The sequence below is a fragment of the Lipotes vexillifer genome, unplaced genomic scaffold, assembly GCF_000442215.2.
Source record: "Lipotes vexillifer unplaced genomic scaffold, Lipotes_vexillifer_v1.1 scaffold809, whole genome shotgun sequence".
Lineage (NCBI taxonomy): Eukaryota > Metazoa > Chordata > Mammalia > Artiodactyla > Lipotidae > Lipotes > Lipotes vexillifer.
The window spans coordinates 735,235-743,805 of NW_006788521.1; the positions used below are offsets into that span (position 1 = coordinate 735,235).

General features: G+C 33.8%; 1 protein-coding gene across 1 annotated transcript in view; it reads left to right on the forward strand.

The window, feature by feature from the left end:
- Window positions 1–7,030, forward strand: part of ERP44 (endoplasmic reticulum protein 44) — a 90,178-nt gene extending 83,148 nt beyond the window's left edge. The window contains exons 11-12 of the mRNA XM_007461643.1: window positions 4,778–4,880; window positions 6,797–7,030. Of these exons, the coding sequence (XP_007461705.1) occupies window positions 4,778–4,880; window positions 6,797–6,898 (205 nt within the window). The 3' untranslated portion in view covers window positions 6,899–7,030. The remainder of the gene's footprint in view (window positions 1–4,777; window positions 4,881–6,796) is intronic.
- Window positions 7,031–8,571: the final 1,541 nt, after the last annotated feature.

Here is an 8,571-nt window from a genome sequence, read left to right on the forward strand (position 1 = left end):
AAGAAAAAAAAAAAAAAAAAAAAAAAAAAAAATTAAACCTACCCTTTCCTCATTGTGTATTCTTGGTACCTTTGTGGAAGATCAGTTGGCTATGAATGTCTGGATTTACTTCTGGGCTCTCTATTCTGTTCCAATGATCTATATGTCTGTTTTTATAACAGTACCATATTGTTTTGATTACTACAGCTTTGTAGTATATGCTGAAATCAGGTAGTGTGATGTTTCCATCTTTGTTGTTCTTGCTCAAGATTGACTTGGCTATTCAGGGTCTTTTGTGGTTACATATGAATTTCAGGATTGTTTTTTCTATTTCTGTGAAAAATACCATTGGGATTTGATAGAGATTGTGTTGAATCTCTAGATTGCTTTAGGTAGTATGGACATTTTAACAATATTAATTCTTCCAGTTCATGAACACAGGGTATCTTTCCATTTATTTATGTCATTTTTCATCAGTGTTTTATAGTTTTCAGTGTACAGATATTTTACCTCCTTGGCTAAATTTCTTCCTAAGTATTTTCTTGTTTTTGATAAATATGCCCACTCCCACTAGTTCTATTTAATGTCATACTGGAAGTCCTAGCAAGTACAATAAGACAAGAAAATAAATAAAAGGTGTTCAGACTGGAAAGAACCTATCTTTCTTTGTAGATGACATGATTGTATATGTAAAAACTCCCAATGAATTCACAAAACAGCTTCTAGAACTGATAAGTGCTTTTAGCAGAATACAAGGTCAACTTTTAAAAAATCACTTTTATTTCTATACACTAACAGAGAACAGTTGGAAACCATTAAACTTTTGAAGTATCATTTATAATAGCTCCAAAGGAAAAAAATTTTAAAGGACTATTTAGGTATAAGTCTAACAAAATATGTACAGGATCTATATGCTGAAAACTACGAAATGCTGATGAATGAAATCAAAGATGACCAAAAGAAATGAAGAAACATACTGTGTGCATGGATTGGAAGACTCAGTACTGTTAAGATATCAATTCTCCCCAAACTGACCTATAGATTTAATGCAGTCTCAATCAAAATCTCAGCTAGATTTATTGTAGATACAGAAAAGCTGATTCTAAAATTTATATGGCAAGGTAAAACTGGAATAACAAAAGCACTATTGAAAAAGAAACAAAGTTGGAAGACTCATACTACCCAATTTTAAGATATAAGCTAAAATAATCACGGCAGTGTAATATCAGTGGAAAAGTAGGTACATAGAGCTGTGGGACAGAAAAGAGAATCTAGAAATAGACACACAAATATAGTAACTGATTTGTTTTTAAAGGTGCAAAGACAATTCAGTGGAGGATAATCTTTTCAATAAATGGTGCTGGACCACCTGAACACGTTCATACCAAAAAAGAAATTAAGTCAGAATTGATCACAGACCAAAATTGAAAGGTAAAACTCTTACAAGTAAATGTACGAGAAACTCTTCATGACCTGGTGTTAGACAACGAGTTCTTAGATAGAACACCATCCATAAAAGAAAACAATTGATAAACTGGCCTTCATGGTATTAAGAACTTTTGCTCCACAAAAGATACTGTTAGAATATAAAGATATATGAATGACAAATAAGCACATGAAAAATTGCTCAACATCATTATTCATTATAGAAATGCAAATTAAAACCAGAATGAGATCCCATTATACATCTTTCAGAATGGCTAAATTAAAATACTGATAATACCAGGTGTTCATGAGGATATGGAGCAGATGGAACTCTCATACATTGCTGGTGGGACTGCAAAATGATACAGCCACTCTGGAAGACAATTTGTCAGTTTCTTAAAAAGTCAAACATACACCACCCATGTAATCCAGTATTTTTCCTATAGAAATAAACATGTTCACACAAAAACCTGTGCACAAATGTTTGTGGTAGCATTGTTCACAATCACCAAAATCTAGAAAGAACCCAAAGTCCTTCAGTGGGTGAATGGATAAACTAGTTGTGGTATATCCACTCTGGAATTCTATTCAATAAATAAAAGAACAAACATTTTTATGCATGCAGCAAAATGGATAAATCTCAAATGTAGTATGTTAAGTAAAAGAAGCCAGTCTCGTGATTATATGCTGTATGATTCCATGTCCGTGACATTCTGGAAAAGGCAAATTATGGGAACAGAGAACAGATCAGCAGGAGTTAAGGGGAAGAGGAAGATATGAGTTTAAAAAAAAAAAAAAGGGTGTTTGTTCTGTATCCTATTTGTGGAGGTGGTAACAAGATGCTATAAGCCTATGTTAAAACTCATCCAACTTAAGCCCCCAAAATGAATTCTACTCTATGTAAAGTTTTTAAAATAATAAAAATACTTCTCACCTTGTATGCATTTGTCAAAGCTCGTTTAAATGAAACACTTAACATGTTTTGTGCATTTCACTGTATAAATTTTGCATCACCTAAAAATAAATACTGTAAACAAAAAAGTAAGTGGAGGATGGGAGAGAAACACTTAGGTGTTGTGATTAGAAAAAGTATACCTTGAAGTGTGAAAATATAATTGAATTTATTACAGCAAGGGTCCATTTATTCTCCTTTTTTAGCGGATAACCATGTTGTCTGTTTTCTTGACAATATATCGTTTATTCACTGATTGTTACCTAATAATGATGGATAATTTCTAGCCACAAGCTAGATAAGAGTTCTTTTGTAATCTGTTTTCTACCACATCAATTCAGATTCATCCTATCTATCGTCTTTGCTTTTTGCTTACAATTCTCTCATATGTTGACAAGGGGAAAAAACTCAAGCTGGGGAAAAATCTGTTTTGAGTGTACTCTATGAATTTGTTACACTTAAGATCTAATTATAAATTATTGCTCGACTAGCAGAAGCAATTCACAATGTATTGGTTGTGATCATCTTTGAACGTTGTAAAATAACAAATTAGCAGGGGCTTTATCTTAAACATTATAGATTCTTTGCAGTTCTTTGAATTGAATGGATATATTTTAGCACTTTCCTGTGGGTGACAGTAGATGATGTCAGATTAAATTTAAATGGATATCCTCTCAATGTTTATCTCTAGTGCCTATGCAATTTCTTCTGTACCAGAGAACCCTTCAGAGGCTTTCTGTCAATACAGCTACCTGACAGTCATTTGTATTTGTAAACTGTGCATTTGGCACCTGCTGGCCTCTGTTGCACTGGAGCTAGTGGGGAGCCAAAATGGGTGTACAATGAAGTTATTGGCTGTTACATCTCAGTGGGAGTTATTGAAGAGAAGGAACAGCACTTGCAGGACCTCAGGAGAGGATAAAAAGAAAAAGAAACTGGTAATATTAACACAAGCCAGGTATGCTACCAAAAAAGTAGTGATTTAAAAAGTCAGTTCTATTGAAGGAATTAAAGTGTTTGTGGACCTGCATTTTAATTCTTGTAATGGATATGAAAAACAAAGTGTTTCTATTTAAAAATATAATGAATTTTAATTGATCTCGGTAGAGGACAATTCATGAGCAGAAATATAAATTAAAACAATGGAAAAAATGCTTAATTTCTGAAGAGATGGAAATTAAAATGCTGGTGTCTTTTACTTATCAAATTAGTGAAACAAATTTTAATAATAAACAAAGACAGATGTGCTGACAAGACTTCAGAGAACAAACAGGTAGACAAGTAGCAGTAAATATTGATGTTTTGTGCCTATAATTTGCCCACACTTTGTTTAAAGTTCATATTCTTTAACTTATCACTCCTACTTTATCAGATACAACTCGAGGAAACAATTATGAAGAAAAAACAGCTGATATATAGATCTGCTTAGCTTTATATTGGTGTGTTTTGCTACAGTGCATGTTTCTGTACTGCAGATTTGCTCATTACAATGATTGATTGGGAATTATGGGAATGATATCAAGTGTATAGTGAGTTGTGTTGGTTCATGTTATATTCCTCAGAATAGTATGAAGCCACCAAAGAAACCTTTTTCACCATAAAAGACAATGCCTTAGTGGTATATGAAGATATTAAAAAAAAAAAAAAAAGCCACTTTCATGGCCTTGAGAAGTGCTTTGCTTTTCACAGTGTTAAGCTGTGAACACTGTGAAGCCGCCTGTGTGGTTGAAGAAGTTGTGAAGAAGTTTCCTCCTCTGTTTAAGAAAAACATGAAAAAGCTACACCCTGGTTTAGATTATTTTGATAAAATTGGTTGTGCTGGCAGTGAATGCCCTCAAGGACCTACATACATCTCAAAAGAGGACTGCTAAACTCCAGGTTAAGGCTACATAGGGTCACCTGGCTGACACAGGGCTCAAATGCTGGAGGAGGCTGAAGGGTGCCAATATTTTTGCTCTAGGCTCTTAGTAGTACTCTGGTTACAAAGCTACATAGTTTTAAGTGGTTAGTCCCTAACACTGTTTTTCCCTTGAGCCCCTATTATTTTTAGTGTAATTCTGCAGAACATAAAGTTTTGCAGTTATATATATTAAGGAAAATATATTAATGCCCAACAGTAAGGGAGTAAGTCTTAGGACAGCATCTTGATAGACTCTGATGCATCTGTTACAATAAGCATAGAAAAATGTCTATAAAACAAATGCAAGCATTAGAAGACAAAACTGAGTATCTACATACCATGGTTACAACTGTGTCAAAATGTCTGACATGTACCTGGCCTGTTTGTTAATAGTTATGGTAGGATGGGGGGATTGTAGGTAAGTTTTTAAAAAAATTGTTTTTAATGTTGTGAAATTGGTAAAATAGATATAAGTCCATTTAAATAATTTAAGCTAAATTTTTATTTTACTTTGGTTTTAGAATTCCTGGAAAACTCAAGCAGTTCGTATTTGACTTACATTCTGGAAAACTACACAGAGAATTCCATCATGGTCCTGACCCAACTGATATAGCCCCAGGACAGGTAGGACTCTTGTTTTTCAGTGGGAACTCTTTTTCTTTTTCAATTAGTCTTGAGGAGACTCTGAAGCTCTTGCATAGGCTTGAGTTTCTGCCCCGAATGTCTTTGTAAAGTAATTCTGAACAAACTCTAGATAATATACAAATTATGTTCCTTTAAAAATTTTAAACCTTCAGAGAAGTTGCAAGAATATTACAATATCGTTTCTTGATCATATAAATGAAGGTTGTCTGAGTAAGTCCTTTGTGGAAAATGGCTATGAGAGGGTTAAATACAGTTGGCTTCATACAGAAGTAGGAGGTAGGGATTAGAAGCAGGTAATTAGTGAAGAAATCAGTGGATTCCATTAATTGTTCAAGCCTTCCTCTGTGGCTGAGAGATTGACCATACTATAAAGAAAATAATGATTTGATATCCTAAGAGCCCTCATCACTACAGTATTCATAATGCTCAAAACTTACAGTTTAATGCAGCTTTTCCATTTGAGATTTAGAATGCTGGACAACTATTTATCAACACAACTTTATATTTGCTTGATATATAGATATATATTTTTTAACCTGAGAATTTCTGTTACAAGTAACTTTCTAAACTTCTGTATAAGTTCTGCTTAAATATTCCTAAATTTGCATTTTGATGCATTATTCATTTATATCACGTCTATTACCATTATACTGAGAGGGAAGATGATACATACCAAAACTCTTATTGCCTATGCCCAGAACTTCAATCCACTATTTTGTCCAAAGAACCACCACATGTAAAAGAAAAATAAAAACTAAGTGAATTTTTCTTTAAGAGTCAAATTAAGTTCAGTGTTAAGAGTTCCTTTTAGGAATCTGATGACATGCTTTTTCCTTGAAATCTGAGGTCAGATTTTCTTTGATAATTAAGCAACTACAGATGCAGGAAAACTTTGTTGGCAGTAACCCAAAGTAGGCCTGCTTAGTATTTTATCAGATTAAGAAAAGATGTAGCTTGCTATTATTATATTATCCTGATTTGTTTCAGCTTCTCCATTAGACACTGAACTCATTGTATTTATTCATCTTTGCATACTAATACATAGTTGGCACCAAATACATGTTCATTTCATAGTAATATAGCTTCAGCTTAAACAAAACATCTCAGCAAAAAAATAAAAAATATATTGGGGAAGGGGAACATGACTAATAAGGGAAGTTTGTGGACACACTGCTTCCGATTATAATGGGAATGTGCTTGTTATATACACACAGACACACACACACACACATATATATATCGTACTATTATATGTACTATGTGCCTATGTAAACTACAGGAAATACTAAAGCAATGATAATCATGTTTGTTCTTGAGGAGCTCATGGTGTAGATAGGCTACACTGTCTTTTCTCTGAAATTATTGGAAGTCACTCATATTTCCACTGTATATTTTTATGTACTGTTGGTGTACAAGTAAAATACTACAGAAATTAATTTCTTGCAGTATTGAAGTGTTTTTCTTCCTTACGTCAACTGAGTTTTGATAATTGCTGGCATCCAGGTCTCTATCTTCAGAGTAGGTGCCTTTAATAATCTTAGCAGTCATTTGTAAGAGGGAAGAGTTCTGGCTAACTTAGGGTTATGCTGCCTCTACAGAATATTCTAGGAAAGCAACCAGGTGTCAGGTATTTTGTTTCTCCACCACACCTCAGAACTGTCATCAGGTTCATGGTTAATGGCTCTGTGGCAGCCCTACCTTGGAGAATCTGAGTTAAGGGCATCTGAAATGGGGAAAGCAAGATTTCAAACTTAACTCTTGTCTTTGGTACATAGTAGCTATATTTTATTGATTATTAAGCAATTAAAGGGCGATTACTATTCATCTAAATACTCTTAAAATATTATAACTATAAAATATACTGATGTAAAAATGTTTTATTCTTTCCCTTACAGGAAGTCCAAGATGTAGCAAGCAGTCCACCTGAGAGCTCCTTCCAGAAACTAGCACCCAGTGAATATAGGTATACTTTATTGAGGGATCGAGATGAGCTTTAAAAACTTGGAAAAACAATTTGCAAGCCTTTCAAACAGCAGCATCAACTTACATGGTGGAAATAGTAAACCTATATTTTCATAATTCTATGTGTATTTTTATTTTGAATAAACTGAAAGAAGTTTTGGGCTTTTAATTTTTTTTTTCTCCCTGACTCAAAATGTACTGTCATTTAATACAGCCTCTTTTAAAAAATCTGCTAGGGTTAAAAAATAAATAAAAATCAGAGGCCTATCTTTACTTTAAATCTGAGGTCTATCTTTGCTTTACATTTGTCTTGTAAAATTTTTATAAATCAAGTGAAAGGTGACATTGCCAGAAATATACCATTAACTTGCGCTACTAGGTTAGGGAGGACTTAGAGATGTTTCTTGTGTAGTATGTGCTTTTCTTTCTTTTCTTTATATATGATCACCTCTGTTGGTTATTTTAGTTATCACATTTCTCAAAGCTAAGGGGGTACATATTCTGGATACTGGGGGGGGGAATAAATTAAAATTTTCACACTGTGTACTGTGTTTTACTGATTGGTTGGATATTGCTTATGAAAATTCCATAGTGCGTTTTTTTTGGATTCTTACTGTGTAACTTAAACATACTATGAAGAGGAGGAGAGCCATAAGCCAGAACATTTGGCAGGAATTGTCCTTACGAATTAAGAAAAAGAAAATGAAGTGTTATTAAATTTCTATGTGTTTGTCTAACAAAGTGTCATATGGATGGCATTTAAAACTTTGAATTTTACCTAAATCTGGGAAAAGGAGATACTAGTGGAACAGATTATCAATATTGAACTAGATGACTTTTAAGGCTCCTCCTATCACGATACTTAAATTTCCAAAGGGAAAACCAGCAGAGAAAATGTATTTCAGTAATTCTAACCTTCTTCTATCTTGTAGTCTTGTTCTAGTTGTATAGACCAAAAATGAAGACAGTAAGGCACATAGGTTGTTTTGCTTTTTCCACTGTAAAATTGTTAGAGGACCCTACGCCCTATAGATTCCCTGATCTCCTAGGCCTGCGGTGTAGTCAAATGGGTCCCTGTGCCAGGCCTCAGTACTGCCAGGGAACAAAACCAGAGGGAGAGGACCCTCAAGTGTCATATCAGGAAGCCCAATGCCAGAGGACAGGTTCAAAATTGGCTTTCCTCTGGGCCTGGGTTGGTGCTATAGGCCAAGAGTCATTTTATACTTGGAGTCTAAGTCAATCCCAGTTTGGGGAAAGATTATTTTTAAGCTTAAAAGGCTGACATGTGCCATTATATGTAGTATGTAATATATGTAACATCTTCCAATTCTTTTAAAATAAATATTTATAATAAATATTTAATGATTGTTATTTTTAAAAATCAGCCTAAAATTCTTAGTTATGCATGACTTACTCATCATTTCATTTAGAATAATAAATGTTAACAAGGTAGTAAGGGATATGTTTAGTAGAAGATGCTAGAAAAGCAGGACAGAGCTTCCTAAAGGTTGGGCCTTAGTTCTGTTCTCTTCATTGCTTTTAATCATTAACTTTGAAATCAGAGCTACAGTCTTCAGGTCAGAAGATGGACCAAATGTGAGGTGGTCAGAATGAAAATTTACAAACATTAAACTAGCACACAAAACCAAAAGCAGCACCTGCAGTTGACCGGAATAAATTTGTAATCCTGTAATTGGCTTTTAAAAAA